The sequence below is a fragment of the Microtus oregoni genome, unplaced genomic scaffold (assembly GCF_018167655.1).
Source record: "Microtus oregoni isolate MIOR12 unplaced genomic scaffold, Mior012 000005F_ref0000423, whole genome shotgun sequence".
Classification (NCBI taxonomy): domain Eukaryota; kingdom Metazoa; phylum Chordata; class Mammalia; order Rodentia; family Cricetidae; genus Microtus; species Microtus oregoni.
This window is the reverse complement of record NW_024543064.1, coordinates 35,357,189-35,376,314: the sequence shown is the minus strand read 5'-3', so window position 1 is coordinate 35,376,314 and position 19,126 is coordinate 35,357,189. Positions and strand designations below refer to the sequence as shown.

The 19,126-nt window shown below is 40.6% G+C and overlaps 1 protein-coding gene across 2 annotated transcripts in view; it reads left to right on the top strand.

Moving 5' to 3' along the window:
• The window catches only part of LOC121448002 (phosphatidylinositol 3-kinase regulatory subunit gamma), a 74,513-nt gene that overhangs the window by 32,868 nt on the left and 22,519 nt on the right, over positions 1 to 19,126 (top strand). The window contains exons 1-4 of one of the 2 annotated variants that reach the window (XM_041651531.1): positions 523 to 570; positions 3,920 to 3,985; positions 11,717 to 11,897; positions 14,515 to 14,640. In XM_041651531.1, the coding sequence (XP_041507465.1) occupies positions 11,871 to 11,897; positions 14,515 to 14,640 (153 nt within the window). In that variant the 5' untranslated portion in view covers positions 523 to 570; positions 3,920 to 3,985; positions 11,717 to 11,870. Of the gene's footprint in view, positions 1 to 471; positions 571 to 3,919; positions 3,986 to 11,716; positions 11,898 to 14,514; positions 14,641 to 19,126 lie in introns of those variants that run through there. The other variant, XM_041651530.1, reaches the window with a different exon arrangement.

The following is a 19,126-nucleotide window of genomic DNA, read 5'->3' as shown; positions in this document are numbered from 1 at the left end:
CCATCTACACTATAAAGACGGTTCTACTACATTCCACTGAATACTGTTCCTGAAATTCCTGAACTGCAGAAGGAATTTGTTAACATTAATTCAGATTAGAGGGCATGGTGTTGATAGGCTGTGAATGTCAGTAACAGCTGCCACTGTTGCTTAAAATAATGCCCCTCTTAAACAGCTGTGGGTTTTTCTTGAAACTCTTCATGTACAGACCTGCCTAAAAAGCCCTGAAGGCGTATTTTAAACATGATCTGCACAGACAGTTGAAATCTGGAGGAGTTAAACATCAAGTTGTCTTTCCCTAGATTACAGAATACCAAAGATAACAACAAAAACTGCTTCCGTGGGGAGGACCTAGGTGACCACTGGAACTTGAGGGTATTGTAACCTTCCAGCTGATCTTGATAATAATATATGAAGACAACCAGATTTTTTTTTCCTTTTTCAAATGTTTCCTTTAATTTTGTTTTTCAGGGAAGAAGTAAATGACAAATTACGGGACATGCCAGATGGTACCTTCTTAGTGCGTGATGCCTCAACAAAAATGCAGGGAGACTATACATTGACTTTGAGGTAAGTGCCTTGCTGCCTTTGGGTGCTATCCTCCTAATATGAGTGTATAGAGTTCTGTATTTTACTTAAATATTTATATATTTTCCATATTTTTTATTTAATTTAGATATATAATTTTTAGTTTAGCTAACATTTTAACTTTAAAATCCCTTTTCTGTATATAAAATATTTAAACATAAAATGATGCCTATTTTATATTTTAAATATATGTAGCAATAAAATAAACAGGCTAAAATTTCTAAATATTTTTGAATAAGAAATATGTTATCTCATTCTCTTATTTCATTAATAAAGTAAATGTCATGAGTATAATCCAAGGTTACTAATGAGTCTAACTCTCTGAAAACTTTATTTTTTCTAATGTGGACTCTAGGGAGTAGAACTCAGCATAATTTTAACAGATGAGGATATGTAGGCAATAAAACAGCCCTCAGCCTGTGCTGTGCCTTCCATGGGGACATATTAGTATTTTATTTCTTTTTTTTTTTTTTTTTTTTTTGGTTTTTTCGAGACAAGGTTTCTCTGTGGTTTTGGAGCCTGTCCTGGAACTAGCTCTTGTAGACCAGGCTGGTCTCGAACTCACAGAGATCCGCCTGCCTCTGCCTCCCGAGTGCTGGGATTAAAGGCGTGCGCCACCACCGCCCGGCTTTTTCTTTCTTTTTTTTTTCTTTCTTTTTTTTTTCATATTAGTATTTTATAAATGGTAGTGATATGAAATTTTATGCTTAGAAAGATGGGACATTTGTTAAAAACAGGTTAAGAGATCCAGGCAGTGGTGGCACACGCCTTTAATCCTATCACTTGGGAGACTGAGGCAGGTGGATCTCTGGGAGTTCGAGGTCTACCAAGTGAGTTCTAGGATAGCTAGGACTGTTACACAGAGAAAACCTGTTTCGAAAAAACAAACAAACAAACAAAAGCAGGTTAAGAGAAACTTTGTTAGATATTTCAAGATTTATTTTTAGTCATTTGAATCCTATGGGCTGGAGAGATGGCTTAGTATTTAAGAGCAGATATGGCTCTTGAGAACCTGATTTTGGTGGTTCTTTGCATCCACATCAGGTGGTCTACCTGCCTATAACTGCAGCTTCAGAGATCTGATGCCCTCTTCTGAACTCCATAAACATATGCATAATTCAAATAAAAATAAAGTATTAAAATCATCTAACTGTAATAAAGTTTAGTTATTTGTTTGTGTAATATTAGTGATTTTTCTCATTCATTAAAGGCTTCATATATCCCAGGCAAACATGCTCCCTCTCCCACCGTATCCCCAGCCATTTACTTATTTCTTTTTTCTTTTTTTTTTTTTGGTTTTTTGAGACAGGGTTTCTCTGTGGTTTTGGAGCCTGTCCTGGAACTAGCTCTTGTAGACCAGGCTGGTCTCGAACTCACAGAGATCCGCCTGCCTCTGCCTCCCGAGTGCTGGGATTAAAGGCGTGCGCCACCACCGCCCGGCTTTACTTATTTCTTTATTGAGGCAAAGTCTTACTGTTTAGCTCTGGCTTTAGCTTCACTGGAACTCATTACATAGACTAAAGCTGGCCTTGACCTCCTGTACAGGAATTAAAGGATTAGAGTTGTGTGTGAGGTGCGGGTGTGGGCATACATCCCACAGCACCCACGGGGCAGAGGACAACTCTGTGGAGCCAGTTCTCTGTAAAGCAGGCCATGCTACCAGGTTTGTGCAGTCAATGCCTTTGCCTATTGAGCCATCTCACTGGACCCTAGAATTTTTCTTTTTTTTCTTTTTCTCCCCAAGACAGGGTTTCTCTGTGTAGCCCTGGCTGTTCTGGAACTTGCTGTACTTTAGATGAGGCTGGCCTTGAACTCAGAGATCCGCCTGCCTCTGCCTCCCAAGTACTGGGATTAAAGGCGTGTGCTACCATGAAGGGCTCTAGAATTTTTTCCCCTGAAACTCACTCTGTAGAGCAGGCTGGCCTCAAACAAGGAGGTACACTTGCTTTTGCCTTCCAAGTGCTGGAATTCAAGGCGTGTGCCACCATCACCGGGCTAGAAAATGTGTTTAATCTCACTGAGATGCTATTCTATCCCCAGATTCTTAGTCATACCTAACTAAAAATAACAGTTATTTGTGTTATGCACAAAAGTAAAGCCTATAAATGTTATGTAACTGGGCTGGCAAGCTAGTTCAGCAGGTAAAGGCACTGATGAGTTTGATCTCCAGGATATACATGGGAGGAGAGAACTGACTCCTCAAACTACAAGTTGTTTTCTAACCTCCACAGACTCAGTAACACACACACACGCACACGCACACACATACACGCACACAGACACAATACATACATACATGGGATAAATTTTTAAAGTTATATAACTTAACTGAAGTTTCAGTATTCTTCAGGAATAAAGAAAGACAAGCGCCTCCTAGTCTAGGACCACCTTTAGGGTTTGACATTAAAAGGAATTAGGTTGGAGAGTTGTCTGGGTGGTTAGGAGCACTGCTGTAGAAGACCATGGGCAGCTCACATCAACCATCTGAGGTTCCAGTCCCAGGGGATCTGGCACCCTCTTCTGACCTTGGTGGGTACTGGTATGCTGGGGTATACATAAATACATACAAGCAAAACACTTGTACACATATAATAATAAAATTTGTTTTGTTTTTTTGAGACAGGATTTCTCTAACTCTCTGGCCATTCTGGAACTTGCTTTGTAGACCAGGCTGGTCTTGAACTTACAGAGATCTGCTTGCCTCTGCCTCCTGAGTGTTGGAATTAAAGGCATGCACCACTATACCCAGCTATAATAATAAAATAATTTTTCAAAAATTAAAGGAATATTCAATATTTCCTAGTTTACATGAGTTTCTCTAGATGTAGGAATTCCTTGAATAGCTTAGTCTATTTTGAACAGTAATTAAATTTAGAAGATTATCTTTGCATTGGGTATTGTTTCTAGGATTGGGAATATTGACTTCAGACATGACTTTACCCTGAGGAGTTTATAATCCTAGTGTATAATTGTGGAGTAGGAGAAACAAATACACCCTATATCTTAATTGTTTCATTAGAATTCATCCAATTTCCCCATCTTTCTCTTTGTTTTTCTTTGGCTTGTTTGTTTGTTTGTAGACAAGGTCTCTCTATATACCCATGGCTGTACTAGAACTTGCTGTGTAGAACAGGCTGTTCTTGAACTCACAGAGATATGCCTGCCTCTGCCTCCCAAGTAGTCATACTAAATGTGTGTGCCACCATGCCCAGCTCCTTCTTTTTAACCCCTGTAACTATTGTTCTACTTTCTATCTCTAAATTTTAATATTTTAGGGCCTCATAAATAAAATCATATAGGATTTATCCTTCTGTGTCTTATCATTCTTCAGTTTAATGTCTTTCAGGCTCATGTATGTTACAGCATGGATTTGAATTAAATTTCCAATAATATTCTGGTATGTGCATATGATATATTTTCATTATTTATTCATTAGTTGATAGATATTGGCAAGAATGCTTTAAGGTTTTTATCTATCTAGAAAAGATTGTCAGATAGTTGGTTTTCAGTAAATATTAGATAGAAGATAGATTAAATGAGAGAACAGGGCAGCTTTCTCAGATGAAATGACATTTGAACTGTCCCTTTATTGGTTTTGCTAGGCAGACAAATGATGGACTTAATTCAGTTTAATAAATAATCTCAGTGATACTTAATTACACAGGTCATCAAACAAGTTAAATCTTTTGTCTCTTTTAACTCCCACCCAGGAAGCAAAGGCAGAATTATAAATTCACCCTTACCAGGGTAACTTACTGAGACTATCTCAAAATAAGAAGTGAAGGGTAGGGGGACTGGGGAGATGACTCAGTAGTTAAGAGCACTGACTGTTCTAGAGAGCCTGAGTTCAGTTCTCATCACCCACATGGCAGCTCACAATCATTATCTGTAACTCTAGTTCCAGGGTATCTGGCTTGTATGAGCACACATGGTGCACAGATATACATTCAGGCAAACACCCATACAAATAAAAAAAAATCAGATGGTCATACAGCTTAGTGATGGAGTACTTGCTTAATATAAATGAGGACCCTCGGCTGCTTCTCCAGTGCTGACAGACTAGCAAGACAAGTCTTGCCTAAAGGACCACTTAGGCCGGTGAAGGCAAAAGAAACAAGAAAGCCATATTGAACAAGAGTTAAAGTAATAGAATTTCAAAAAACATGCTTCAGGGAAAGAAAAGAGGTCTACCGTTAAGGGCATATTGAAAGCTGACTTTATGGAAGAAATTATATTTTATATGTAGAATCAGGGATATGTGTTGTAAAAGTAGATAACACTAGCAGCAAGGGAAGGTGGAGTGAGAAGTTGGAGCCATTTTTTGTGTGATGCAGCTCCATTTGGCTTGGATTCTGGCTATGGAAAAGTTTGTTAAGAGGACGGGTAGGGGATAGAAGGTTTGGGAGCTTAGAGAGCCTTGAATTTTAAAATTTGGAGTTTCTATTTAATATTGTAGGTAAGTGGAGAGAAGTTGTGGCTATATTTTAAAAGAAGAAACAGCTTGGGGGGCTGGAGAGATGGCTCAGCGGTTAAGAGCATTGCCTGCTCTTCCAAAGGTCCTGAGTTCAATTCCCAGCAACCACATGGTGGCTCACAACCATCTGAAATGAGATCTGGTGCCCTCTTCTGGCCTTCAGGCATACACGCAGAAAGAATATTGTATACATAATAAATAAATAAATAAATAAATGAATGAATAAATAAATAAATCTTTAAAAAAAAAAAGAAAAAGAAACAGGTTGGGGATGTAGCTCAGTTGAGGAGTGCTTGTCTAGCATTTAAGAGACCCAAATTTGATTCTTTTTCTTTCATTTTGCATTTTTTGTTTTTCAAGACAAGGTTTCTCTGTGTAGCCCTGGCTTTCCTGGAACTTACAGAGATATGCCTGCCTCTGCCTCCCGAGTGTGGCACCACCACCCTGAGTTTGATTCTTGGGATCAGGTGTGCTGATGCATGCCTATAATCTCAGCAGAATCCTATGAGGGTCCTAAATTCAAGGTCAGACCTGGCTACATAATGAGTATGAGATCAACCTGGCCAATATGAGGCCCAGTCTTAAAATAACAAGATAATAAATATACTTAGGAGGCTTTTAAAAAGTGAAAGTTATTCAGCATTGAATTGAAGATTTATTGCTTAATCTCTTAACATCTGTCGAGTTCTGACGGTGTTCAAGTGCTCTTCTAGGCAAAGAAAATGACGACATGATATGCCCTCTTGTCATGTTTTTATTCTTGGTGAGAGAAAGGGAGTGAACTTAGGAAGACGAAATAAGCTCATTAAAAAAAAAAAAGAAGTGAAATGAAATGACTTCATAGCCTGTGAAATACTGCACAGGGAGCATGATGTGCTGGTGAATACGGGAAGGAGTTTAAGGAGGACTTTTGAGGTGATGATCCCTGAGAGCTGAAGGATTAAAAATCGCCAGCCAGATAGGTGTCCTCAGGGGAGGGAACCAAAAAACAAACCCAGCAGTTTGGGGGAAGATGCAATGACTCTGACAAATGCGAAGACCATACTGTGGTTGACTTCATTGTCGGACAGAGTATTCAGTGAAGGTGAGATTTGAAATTAGAAGGGAAACAAGCTAGAGACAATTATTTACAAGTTTATTTATTATGTACAGTGTTCTGCCTGCACGTATGCCTGCAGGCCAGAAGAGGTCACCAGGTCTCACCATAGATGGTTGTGAACCACTATGTGGCTGCTGGGAATTGAACTCAGGACCTCTGGAAGAGCAGCCAGTGCTCTTAACCTTTGAGATACTTCCCCACCTGACAATTTTTTTTTTTTTTTTTTTTTTTTTTTTTCGAGACAGGGTTTCTCTGTGGTTTTGGAGCCTGTCCTGGAACTAGAGACCAGGCTGGTCTCGAACTCACAGAAATCCGCCTGCCTCTGCCTCCCGAGTGCTGGGATTAAAGGCGTGCGCCACCACCGCCCGGCTTGACAATTTTTTTTAAAAGAGAATAATTATATAGCCAGAAAACAGACTGAAGAGGAATAGTTTGAGAAAGTAAAAGCATAGAGTAACATCATCAGAGTCATGGGAGAATGATGTATTAAGAAGGAAGAGGCACTAGTGACACATGCCTTTAATCCCAGCACTTGTGAGGCAGAAGCAGGCAGATCTCTGAATTCAAGGCCAGCCTGGTCTACAGAGTGAGTTCCAGGCCCGCTGGAGCTGCACAGTGAGAAGCTGTCTTGAAGAAAGAAAAGCAACAGCTGCAACAAGGGCAGGTGACTGGGGAGATGGCTTACTGGGTGAAAATGTTTGTTGCCAAGCCTGATTACTTGTTCAGTCCTGGGAACCTCAGGGTGGAAGGAAAGAACTAATCTTGAGCATTGTCTCCTGACCACCATAAACAATGTGATACATGAATATAGTACTTTTTTTGTTTTGTTTGTTTTTGGTACAGGGTTACTCTATAACTTTAGAACCTGTCCTAGAACTTGCTCTGTAGATCAGGCTGGCCTCAGATTCACAGAGATCCCATCTCTGCTGTGATCAAAGATACGTGCCACCAAAGTTGGCCTTATCTGTGGTTCATTTAGTTGGATTTATGAACTTATTGTTGGTTAAAACCTTTTTAGATTTTATTCAAGGTTTTACTTTGCCAGGCCCAATGCTTATTGGATCTGTTGATAATTTTATTTGGAAACCTTATTTTGAAATGCTATTTTCAAAAAAGATTTAATTATGTGTTTTTGTTTGGGTAAGTGCATGTACAAGTGCCTGTGAATGCCAGAAGAGGCAGCTAGCTGATCTGGAGCTGAGTTACAGGTGAATGGGCTTCTTGAGATGAAGCAGAGGACCTAGATTCTGTCCCCAGCACCTCCTTCCTGCAGCTCAGAACCCTCTGTAAATCTAGCTCCAGAGGATCTGAAGCCTTTGGCCTCATCAGACACCTGCAAGTTCGAGCCACACACATATAATTAAAAATAGTGAGTCTTTTTTTTTTTTTTTAAATCCTTACTAGAGTCTCCAAGCCATCACATGACCTGATGCCTCCTCTTCTGTTGCTCTTCTCTCCTTTGGTTAGTCAGAACCAGGATCACTGACCTCCTTGCTGTTTCTTTGTTTGCTTGTTTGTTTTTTAAATATTCATTTATTTATTATGTATACAATATTGTCTGTGTGTATGCCTGCAGGCCAGAAGAGGGCACCAGACCTCATTACAGATGGTTGTGAGCCACCATGTGGTTGCTGGGAATTGAACTCAGGACCTTTGGAAGAGCAGGCAATGCTTTTACCCTCTGAGCCTGCTCTCCAGCCCTGTTTCTTTATTTTTTTAAAGATGGTGTTACTATGTATCCTGGAACTTTATTTGTATTTTTACTTTCTAAAATTTCTTTGTGTGTGCATATGTGTGATGGCGTAAGTCATAAACAATGCCACACCAGTTTGGAATTATGATTAATAGGGTGGTATTTATTTAAAGGGGAAAAAACTTACAGATCACCGTCAGCCCTCTGCGCAACCAGGAAGGGAGTCTAGTCGCCTGCTGAGCAGGAAGTGAAGAGAGAGAGGAGAGGGAAGTGGCCGCTTTTTTAAAGGGAGAGAGACCACGCCCCAATGGGCTGGTATCTCAGCAGCGATAGGCTGGAGGAGTGGGAGGACCTCCCGTAACATATATATGTGTGTGTGTGTGTGTGTGTGTGTGTGTGTGTGTGTGTGTGTGTCTGTATGCCATAGTGTGCTTGTGGAGGTCAAAGGGCAACTTATGGGTGCTGGTTTTTTCCTTCTACCAAGTAGGTTCTGTGGATTGAGCTGAAGTTGTCAGTATTGGTGGCAAGGACCCATACCTGAGGAGCTGTCTCTGTAACCCTTCTTTAATTTTCTATTTTTAGCCTGAGGGAAGAGGATTGCCACAAATTTGAGGCCAACTTTATCTACACAGCACATTTTAAGCCAACCTGGGTGACAGTATAAAACTCTGTCACAAAAAGCCAAAACCCAAACAACAACAACAAAAAAACCTCACAACTCAAAAATCAGAATGCAGCCCTCTCCTCCCCCAACCACAGACATATGGACTTTTAAGTTCTGTGAGAGTATGGGCTGTATATGGCTTGTTTGTCATTGAGTCCATAGCACTTTGTGTAGATGTTTGTGGGGTCTGTAAACAACAGGGCCAGCAGAGTAGAGAAACCATCTGAGTGAGGCAGGAAGGAAATTTGGGTCAACGTGACTTAGTAGCCAGTGTTGGTTTGAACTTAAAGAGTCTTACCCTGGGCAGTTCGATTTAGACTATTGAAGTACAGCACAATTTTGGAAAAAAGTTTCTTGATGATAATTGACTCAGCTCTGCATGTACAGCAAAGCTTAAGACATGTTTACATCTAAACTTTTTGTTCTTGTTGTTGTTTTTTCCAGACAGGGTTTCTCTGTAGCTTTGGAGCCTGTCCTGGAACTAGTTTTCGTAGATCAGGCTGGCCTCGAACTCACAGAGATTCGTCTGCCTCTGGCTCCTGAGTGCTGGGATTAAAGGCGTGTGCCACCACTGCCTGGCCTTTACATCAAAACTCTTTACAAAGTACATATGGCCTCTTCCAAATGATGGGGTCCATTGATTTAGAAACAGTGCTCAAGATTAGGGCCTAGGGAGAATAACTGACGTAAACACAATGCCTGTGGGAGTCAGGAGTGTCCTGGCCCTAAGATAACAGAGGTTACTTAGGCTGTTGTAAATTACATGTGACATCTTCCATAAGGACGGGTTTTATGACTGAGAAGCAATGCTTCTCCGAAATGCTTCTCAGATCTACGAAGAGTCTGTGATAAACAAATATAGTCTGGGGGATTCAGGTTAAGACAGACCGTACAGGGGACTGGAGAGATGGCTCAGCGGTTATGAAGACTGGATGCTTTTTCTGAGGTCCTGAGTTCAATTCCCAACAACCACACGGTGACTCACAACCATCTAGAATGGAATCTGATGCCCTTAACAGGTGTGCAGACAAACATTCAGACAGAGCACTCATATACATAAATACATCTTAAAAAAAAAAAAGACTGGCCCTACAGATAGCAAAGATTACCAGTTGTTTTAGTCAGTGTTCTATTGCTGTGAAGAGACACTATGGCCATAGCAACTCTAATAAAAGAAAGCATTTAATTGGGGCTTGCTTACAGTTTCAGAGGTTTAGTCTATTATGCTTGGGAGCATGGCAGTATGCAGGCAGAGCTGTTGTTGGAGAAGGAGCTGTGAGTTCTACATCTGAATCTGTAGGCAGCAGGAAAAGAGAGGCTTTGGGGTTGACAGAGGCTTGGCAGAGGCTTTTGAAACCTCAGCTCACTCCAGTGACACACTTCCTCTAACAAAACACACCTCTGAATCTTTTCAAATAGCGCCACTCTCTGGTGCAAGCATTCAAATCTGTGAGCCTATGGGGCATTCTTATTCAAACCACCACACCAGGTTATTAACATCCATTCCCAGATTTCTGGGTGGAAAACAGGTTATACCTGTTTGTTTAACATTCCTGGTTTCCCTAGTGCTTCTCTGTGAGCACTGGGACCCCATGCCCTCTGCAGATGTTCAGCCAGCTGATTTGAATGAAATTTAATAGAGACCATCCTGGATTTATTTTCAGTATATGTGTGGGTATATATCTATAGTAATCACAAATGATTAGGTAGCCCTTTTAATGTGCATTTTATAGGAATAGTTCATCATCCATCAGATACTGACTTACGCCTTGGGTGATTTGAGATTTAACCAGCCCATAGACCTATCTTGTTTAGTCTTTTGCAAATCCCAGTGTATCATCTGTCATACATAATAAATGCATAGCATAAAGAAACATAAAACCTCTCCTGCTTTTCATGGTGCTACTAGAAAATTGGATGGGAGTAGCACAGTATTTTGCTGTTATATAATGAATCAACCTGATGAGAGTTTAGATTATGCTTCCAGGGGCTTATAAAAAAACATTGCCATTTTGATTAGAATTTTAATTTTAGTTAGAAATTCTTTTTATCTTCTTATTTCCCTTTATTTTATTTTCTTCTCTTTGGCTTTCTTTTATGGGGCAAGGTCTTGCCTCGTAGCCCAGACATACCAGCCTCACGCTTGTGGCCCTCCTTCAAAGGATTCGTATTATAGGATGTGCTACCACACATGCTCTTAAGAGTGCTCTTTTAAGGGGTTGTTTGGGTTTGACTCAATAAAGGTGGTCTGAGCTACTTAAGCATCAAATTCTATCTGTAGTAACCTTGAGTGTTTTGGTGATACTGAGACATACATTTATAGTTCTCTTTATACGGAGCTGGCTTCTGCTTCTGCTTGATAGAGCTGCCCTAAGAGACTGTTTTTGTTCTCCATGACAAAATTAAAAAAAGAATTCACAAAATAACCAAAAGAAATAATTTTCTTATGTTTTTGTTATTTTTAAGTAATATTTTGAGCTAATTTTTTTTGATACTGAATGTTGTATACGTTTGGGTTTTTTGCTTGATTTTGTTTTTGAGACAGGATCTATGTATTCCTGGCTGTCCTGGAACTCGCTGTACAAGGTGGCCTGGGACCCAGAGGCCTAGGATTAAAGATGTGCACTACACGTCCAACCTACATGTGTTGATTTTTAATAACTAAACACAAAACAAATAGAAAAAAAAAACGAAAGAAAGAAAGAAAGGCCAGGTGTATTGGCCCTGCACTTGGAAAAGGCAGCTATATCTCTGTTGTTGCTCAAGACAAGTCTGATCCACAGAACAAGTTCTAGGACAGCCATTGCTACAGAGAGACTTTGTGTCAAAACGCACAACAAAACAAATCAAAAAAAGAAAGAAAGAAAGAAAAGTAGGTAAGAAAATAATATGTACCAGGTGGTGGTGGTGCACATCTTTAATCCCAGAATTTGGGAATCAGAGGCAGGAGGATCTCTGGTCTACAAAGTGAGTTCCAGAACAGCCAGGGCTACACAGAGAAATCCTGTCTCAAAAAAACAAACAACAACAAAAAGGAATGTATACTTGCAAACTTATTGTTAATATATGCTGATTTACTACCTCTAAGCTTACTAGCATAATAATATTTGATGTGAATTAAAATTTTATATCTTTATATGAAATTGTTTTAAGAGAATTCTGGGGAAAATGCTACAGTTATTGTTTTGTTGTTCACAGGAAGGGAGGAAATAATAAATTGATAAAGATCTATCATCAGGATGGTAAATATGGCTTTTCTGATCCCCTGACATTTAACTCTGTGGTGGAGCTCATTAACCACTATCACCATGAGTCTCTTGCTCAGTACAATCCCAAACTCGATGTGAAGCTGATGTACCCAGTGTCCAGGTACCAACAGGTATGACCATAGACGATCTTCATAGCATTATTTCATATAATTTTATTCTATTTATCAGGCTTATTGGTTAAAAAGAAGACTAGTTTATAATTATTTTCCTAATTAATCCTGGGTATGGTAGTGCTTGCCTTTAATCCCGCAGAGGCAGGTGGATCTCTGTGAGTTCCAGCCCAGTAGGGCTATGTGAAACCCTATCTCACCAAAAAAGACATATTTCCTAAGTAGCATTTTAGGTATTTAAGTTTAGTGGGGTTTTTTTTGTTTCTGTGTTTTGAAATAGGGTTTTATGTAGTAGGTATGTTGACTTTGAAATTGCCATGTAACTGATGGCGACCTTAAATTTCTGATCATCCTGCCCCTTCTCCTGAGTTCTAGGATTTTAGATTTTGTTATCATATCTTACCTGTGTGTGTATATGTGTGTGCGTGAATGAGTGAGTGCAAGAGGTGAGTGAGTTGTGTTTTGTTTTGTTTTTTACTCTTTGGGGGCCCACCACATAGGTCCCGAATAAATACACGGAGTCTTATTTTTAGGCAGCTTTTTAAAATTAGCCTGTCTGCCTTTTGCCTCTGGGCTTTTACCTTTCTCTATTCTGTATACCTTTTTTTTGGGGGGGGGGGGATTTTTCGAGACAGGGTTTCTCCGTAGCTTTTGTTTCCTGTCCTGGAACTAGCTCTTGTAGACCAGGCTGGCCTCGAACTCACAGAGATCCGCCTGCTTCTGCCTCCCAAGTGCTGGGATTAAAGGCGTGCGCCACCACCGCCCGGCTCTGTATACCTTTCTTTACTTCTTGCTCCGTGTCTGGCTGTGTGACTGTGTGGCTGACCCCTGGTGTCTTCCCCTTCTTTTTTCGTTCCTTCTAGTCTCTTTTTCTCCTTCTGTTTATTTTCTCTGCCTGCCAGTCCTGCCTGTCATCCTTCTGCCTAGCTCTTTGCTGTTCAGCTCTTTGCTGTTTAGCTCTTTATTAGACCAATCAGATGTCTTAGACAGGCAAAGTAACACAGCTTCACAGAGTTAAACAAATGCAACATAAAAGAATACAACACATCTTTGCATCATTAAACAAATATTTCACAGTATAAATGAATGTAACTTCTTCAACTAATATCCTACAACAGGGGAGGATGTATGTTGACGCCAGCAGTCATCCTTGGGTGTTAGTCCTCAGGAGTTACCCACCTTTTTGTTTTGAGTCAGGGTCTCTCATTGGAACCTGGAGTTTACTGATTAGCCTAGATTGGATGACCCTTGAGCTACAGGGATCTACCCATTTCTACCTCCCTAGCAGTGGGATTTAAGCATGTAGCACAAAACCTCAGTTTATACTTTGGAGCTGAGAATCAGATTCCGGTTTTCATGTTTATGTAAAAAGTACTTTACAGACTGAGCTATCTCTCCAGCCCTATACCTATCTTCCTTCCTTCCTTCCCTCTTCCTTCCCTCCTTCCTTCCTTCTTTAATTTAAAACTCTGTGTGTGTGCACGTGTGTGCCCTTGTGTCTGTGTGCCTGTGCCTGCAAAGGCCAGAAGACATGACAGCCCTCTCCTGAAGCTAGAGTTACAGATAGTTGTAAACTGCTGGAAGTGGGTGCTGGGAATGAGCTTGGGTCCTCTGAAAGAGCAACAAGTGCTCCCAACCACTGAACCATCTCTCCAATCCCTCCAGTACTATTTCTTTTTTAAAGTTTTGTTATATTTTACTTTGTTTTTGCCTGCCTGTATGTCTGTGCATTTATACATGTGAATGATGCCTACTGAATCCAGAAGAGGATTGGATCCCCTGGAACTGATGTTAGAGATGGCTGTGAGCCACCATATGGGTACTGAGAATCAAACCCAGGTTCTCTGGAAGAGCAGCCAGTGCTCTTAAGCACTGAGCCATTTCTCTAGCCCCTTATTTCTTTTTTTTTCTTCTTCTTCTTTTTTTTTTTTGATTTTTCGAGACAGGGTTTCTCTGTAGCTTTTGGTTCCTGTCCTGGAACTAGCTCTTGTAGACCAGGCTGGCCTCGAACTCACAGAGATCCGCCTGCCTCTGCCTCCCGAGTGCTGGGATTAAAGGCGTGCGCCACCGCCGCCCGGCTAGCCCCTTATTTCTTTTTTTTTTTTATTTTTTTTTCTTTGGTTTTTCGAGACAGGGTTTCTCTGTAGCTTTGGAGCCTGTCCTGGAACTAGCTCTTGTAGACCAGGCTGGCCTCGAACTCCCAGAGATCCGCCTGCCTCTGCCTCCCGAGTGCTGGGATTAAAGGCGTGCGCCACCACCGCCCGGCTAGCCCCTTATTTCTTAATTTTTAAAATAAAATATTTTACCTGACTTAAAATCTGATCTCATTGTCACTAAAGAGTATTTTTCTTGTCAGATGGATGGGTGGTGCGTATCTTTAATTCCAGCATTAGAAAGGCGAGGAATGCTATGAACTCCAGGCCAGCCTGGGTTGCACAGTGAGACTCTGTCTCAAGAAACAGAACAAAACAAAATTCTCATAAAGTCAAATGTGTTTTTGGTGCTTTGTAGTAAACAGTAACTTCTGAAATTGAAATATAATTTGAATGTAAATAGACGTGGAAAAGCATGTCAGAACTCATACTGTTGTTCATTTTGTTTTTGTCTGCCTGTGCAGGATCAGCTGGTAAAGGAAGATAACATTGATGCAGTAGGTAGGAACCTGCAGGAGTTCCACTCACAGTACCAGGAGAAGAGCAGAGAGTACGACAGGCTGTATGAGGAGTACACTAGGACGTCTCAGGTGAGAGCACTGTGTGAGGACAGCCTTCGGCTCTCAGCGCTTGCCTGGGTCGTCTGCTGTCCTCCCATCTGAACTGCCAGGGGAGATTTTGGTGATACAGAGACTCCCACTCATTTTGTTGTTGTTAAAGGTGGAATTTTCTAGCTGTGTTAACTAGGGCTGCGGAATGTGGCTTAACTGGTAGAGTGCACACTCTTGGCCTATCGAGTGAGATCCTTGCATCACAGAAAGCAGGGTGTGGTGGTGCATTGGGGATCTGGAAGCAGGAGGATCAGAAATTCAAGTAGCCAGCTGGAAACTTACCTGGGATACATGGTAACTGTCTCCAAACTTTTTTAAAAATTAGGTAATACTAAATAAATAGTTGTAAATTATAAAAATTAACAAAATGACAAATTCTTGAGATAGAAATAAATTTTTGTCCATATGGGAAGTACAATGCTGTTTCATTCTTGGGATTTTCTGTTTTATGCTCTCCTTGAATCTAACATGAGCCATTATCGTCATATTTCTAGTAAAAGAAAGGAAGACTAGGAAGGAAAAGGAAGCCCCCTCCCAGGGTTTCTCTGTGTAGCTCTGGCTGACCTGGAGCTCACTCTGTAAATCAGGTTGGCCTCAAACTCAGAGATCCGTCTGCTGCTGGGATTAAAGGTGTGCCATCTCACCTGGCTTGTTTTATGCTTTTTTTCTTTTTTCTTTCATTTTGTTTTCTTTCTTTTTTTTTTTCCTTTTGGTTTTTCAAGACAGGGTTTTTCTGTATAACAGCCCTAGCTGTCCTGGAACTCTCTCTGTAGACTAGGCTGGTCTTGAACTCACATAAAACCACCTGCCTTTGCCTCTCAAGTGCTGGGATTAAAGGCATGTGCCATCACCACCTGGCAGTTTTATGCTTTTTAAGACAAATTTATCAAATGTGTATGAGTGTTTTGCTTGCGTGTTTGTACACCCCGTGCATACCTGGTGATAGAGGTCAGAAGAGGCCATCAGAACTGGAGTTATGGATGGCTGCGAGTCATCATGGGTGCTGGGAATCAAATGTAGGTCTTTGTCAAGAACAGTAAATGCTGTTAACCACATGGCTATCTCTCCAGCCTGAGGTTTTCTGTTTTAAAGTCTTTATTTCTGTTTATTTTATAGAGTTTGTAGTAATGATCCTTCTTTGAGTCTTTTTTTTCTTTTTCTTTTTTTAATGTTTTTGGAGACAGGGTTTCTTTTCCTACCTCTCTTTACTTACTTTCTTCTTTCCTCTTTTGTTTCTGTTTCTTTGAGACCCTCTCTCATTTAGCCCAGTGTAGTTGAAGGTGACACTGAATCCCTGTTCCTTCTGCCTCTGCATTGGGGCCTGGTATTACACGTGTGCCACCATTCCTTGTTTTGCTGCCTTTCTCTAATCTTTATTGTTTCCTTCCTTCTCCTTGTTTTGCATTTTTTCTTTTTTCCTGGTTCCTTAAGTCATCCAGTTAGATTATTGATTTGAGATGCTTCCTCTTTTAAAATAACTTGCAATTAGTATGTGTGAGGACCCTATTGTCACTGTGCACTTCTGCAGGTCAGAAATTGCCGGGCCTATTTACCCACTGTCAGTTTGCTCTCTTTTACTCGGATAAAGCGCATGGCCAAAAACAACTTGGGAAGGAAGAGATTGTTTCAGCTTACAGTTGTAGTCCATCCTCAAGGGAAGTCAGCAGGAGGTGAAGCAGAGACCTGCAGGATGCTGCTTTCTGACTTGCTCCCCATGGCTTGCTCAGTTAGCTTTCTTTGACAACTCAGGACAACTGTTCAGGGGTGGTACTACTCACAGTGGGCGGGGTCTGCCCATATCAATTATTCATCTAGAAAATGATCCACAGACTTTCCTATAGTTCTGCAGATTACATTTCTCTCCTGACTGAACCTTTCTCTCCCAAATGCCAGGTCTCAGTGGCTTCTTCCCATATAGTTGACTCGGAGGCTGAATATTACTTGTAAATGCTTGGCCAATAGCTCAGGCTTGTTACTTGCTAACTCTTACACTTATATTAACCCATATTTTTATCTATACTTTGCTACATGGCTTAGTACCTTTTCTTAACATGGCATTCTCATTTTGCTTCTCTGTGCTTGCCAGCGACTCTCTGACTCTGCCCTTCCTCTTCCCAGCATTCTGTATCAGGCTGGCTCCCCCAGTTTCTTACTGCCCAGCTATCTGCCAGTTTGCTTTTATTTAACAATGATCTTAATCCACAACACAGGTGAATGTGATGCAAGCATTTTCTCAATGAGGTTGTCTTTTCTGAGATGGCCCTACCTTGTGTCAAGCTAATAAAAGGAACCAGCACATCTATTGACCCTTTTCACCCCCAGTCTCTCTCTACCCTTTTTAATCATAGGTCTTTATATGTATGAAATTCTCTGAATACTGCTTTTGCCATATCCCATAAACTTTCTAATGAATTGCTTAGGTTTCATTTATCACAAGGCATTTTCTAATATCACCTGTCTTTTATTATTATTTAATATTATAATTATTATTGTTTTTATTGTATGAGGTGGTCTCACTATGTAGTCCTTGCTAGCCTAGAACAAGGGTAGCCTGGAGCTTACAGAGATCTATCTACTGTTGCCCCACAAGCCTTTTGGGATTAAAGGATACATCATCACACCTGGCTGGCCTTTGTCATTTATTTTTTGAGCCATTAGTTGTTTAACAGCATGTTATTTAGTTTCTGAATATTTGTTACTTTTTAGTTTTTTTTCTATGATTGATTTCTACTTTCTTTTCACTGTGGATCATAGGAGATCCTCTGTATGATAAAAATTTGGGGCTAGAGAGATGGCTCAACGTTTAAGAGCACTTGTTCTTGCAAAGGCTTTGGGTTTGGTTCCCAGCACCCACATGTTGGTTCACAACCATTTGTAACTATTGTGTAAATCTGATGCTTTCCCCTGACATGAAGGCATCAGGCATGATTGTGGTGCACATACATACAAAAATGCAAAACAGTCATACATATACAATTAAATAAATCTAAAAAATAAGATAAAATTTACTAAAACTTGTTTTATGGCCTAATGTGATATATTTTGGAGAATATTATATTTTTACCTAAGAATTATCTATATTTTAGAGTATTCTTTATTATGCCTAGTATGTATATAATTGGGTTAATTTATGGTTAAAAAATCTTTGTAATTTTTTTTTTTTTTTTTTTTGGTTTTTCGAGACAGGGTTTCTCTGTGGCTTTGGAGCCTGTCCTGGAACTAGCTCTGTAGACCAGGCTGGTCTCGAACTCACAGAGATCCACCTGCCTCGGCCTCCCGAGTGCTGGGATTAAAGGCGTGTGCCACCATTGCCCGGCACTCTTTATAATGTTATATAAACACTATTATTATGTATCTCTGCCCCTGCTTGTCTCCCACTTTTTTTGAGTCAGTGTGTCTCACTATATAGTCCTAGATAGCCTGGACCCACTATGTAGACCAGATTAGCCTTGAACTTACAGGGATCTGTGTACTTCTGCTAACATCAAAAGTTTGTGCCAGCATGCCCTGTCCCTTTGTTATATACTGTCCAAGATTACATTTTTAAATGTTTTATGCCTATTAATGATTATTTTTTACATTTTCTTTTCAAGTCACATAAAATAAAAGAGACAATACTTGGGGTACAGGTCATTGAGAAAATGCTTATTTATCATATGTAGTTTCCTGGTTTTGCTTTCTAGCCCTGGGAGAAAAATCCCATAATTTACTAACTATAAAACCTTATATTATGAGTGGCTATTTTACCATCCATATAAGTTGATCACTTTAATGGATTCAGTATGTAAAAGTCTTAATAACTTTTTCTCTCTTCTGCCATCACATACTAGCTCATCACAGTTAAGCTGTCTGGAGTGCCAAAGTGAAAGATGTTGAGACTGGAAATTAAGGTCTAGACACCAGGCACACACATGGTAAAAATAAATAAGTGTCCTCAACCCTTTGGCTCCAACAGACTTTCCTCCCCCTCTTCTGTGGGGTTTCCCTGGCTTTGCCTAGTGTTTGGCTGTGGGTCTCTGCATCTGCTCCCATCAGTTGCTGGGTGACACCTCTGTGATGACAGCTGGACCAGGCACTGTATTAGAGTATAGCAGAATATCATCAGGAATCATTTCATTGACTTCTTATTTTTTCTGATAGCCATTTTTGTTCTGTCCTGGGTCTCTGGCCTCTGTTCCTGTCCATCCAGGCAGTGTCAGGTATGGGCTTCCTTTCATGACAGGGCTTCAGATTGGACCAGTCACAAGTTCTGCACCGCCATTGCCCCAGCAGCACATCTTGCAGGCAGGACAGATTGTAAGTCAGGGGTTCTGTGGCTGGGTTGGTGTCCCTGTCCCACTGCTTTCCAGCCTTGTCTGGTTATAGAGGATGGGCAGTTCAGGCTCCATATCCCCCATTCCTGGGAGTCATTGCTATGATCACTCTCATAGGAGCCAGAGGGCTTGAGGAAGCCAGGAAAGCATGG